General features: G+C 63.9%; 1 protein-coding gene across 1 annotated transcript in view; it reads right to left on the minus strand.

The window, feature by feature from the left end:
- LOC107548644 (sodium/potassium-transporting ATPase subunit beta-233-like) overlaps nt 1-818 on the minus strand; it is a 48,206-nt gene extending 47,388 nt beyond the window's left edge. The window contains exon 1 of the mRNA XM_016229415.1: nt 505-818. Within this exon, the coding sequence (XP_016084901.1) occupies nt 505-818 (314 nt within the window). The remainder of the gene's footprint in view (nt 1-504) is intronic.
- Between the last annotated feature and the right edge of the window lie 18 nt (nt 819-836).

Genomic DNA, 836 nt, shown 5'->3' on the forward strand with positions numbered 1-836 from the left:
CCGCCGCCGCTCAACGCGTTCCGCTGCCGGACCCCCGAGTGCAAGCCGCGAAGCTGCTACCCAAGCTGACCCCTCATGATGACGTAGAAGCCTTCTTACAAATGTTCGAAGCGACGGCCACCTTGGAAGGGTGGCATCAGGATGACTGGGCACGGGTGCTGGCTCCCCTGCTGACGGGCGAAGCGCAGCGTGCATACTTCGCTCTTCCCGCCGCCTCTGCCGATCAATATAAGGAGGTCAAGAAGGAAATCCTAGCCCACCTGGGGTTATCCCCCATCTGTGCCGCCCAGCACTTTCACGAGTGGGAGTATAAGCCCCATCTGCCGGCCCGTGCCCAGGCTGCCGAACTCGCACGACTCGCGCAGCACTGGCTGCTGGAGAGGGCTCCATCGGCTGGACAGGTGGCAGAGCGCGTGGTGATACCGACAGGCAGTGGGGATGAGGAACCCAACCACCACCACCGAGCTGGTGGAGGCTGTCGAGCTGGCGGATGCGGCCCAACACCGGGATGCTGGGGAGTGAGTGCCGCCATTTCCCCGGAGGGTGGTCCAGGCGCACCGGAGGGCACCCCGCGACCAGTAGGCAGGCCGGCGGCTCCCTCTCCACAGGATGAGCCCATGCCAACGGAAGTCCCCGCACGTCCTGCACGGACCTGGCTGGCCAGCTGCATTGTGCACCACGACCTGCCGGTTGGAGCTCCAGAGGTGAAAGTGAATGGAAAGCCGTTCCGGGCCATCCTGGACTCGGGCAGTGTGGTCACTCTGGTCCAGTTGCAGATTCTCGCCCCCCTGAACACAATATAAAGCCTTCCTCCCCATAACCTGTGTCCACGGGGA

Source organism: Sinocyclocheilus grahami, unplaced genomic scaffold (assembly GCF_001515645.1).
Source record: "Sinocyclocheilus grahami isolate Dianchi unplaced genomic scaffold, SAMN03320097.WGS_v1.1 scaffold352.1, whole genome shotgun sequence".
In the NCBI taxonomy this organism is placed as follows: domain Eukaryota; kingdom Metazoa; phylum Chordata; class Actinopteri; order Cypriniformes; family Cyprinidae; genus Sinocyclocheilus; species Sinocyclocheilus grahami.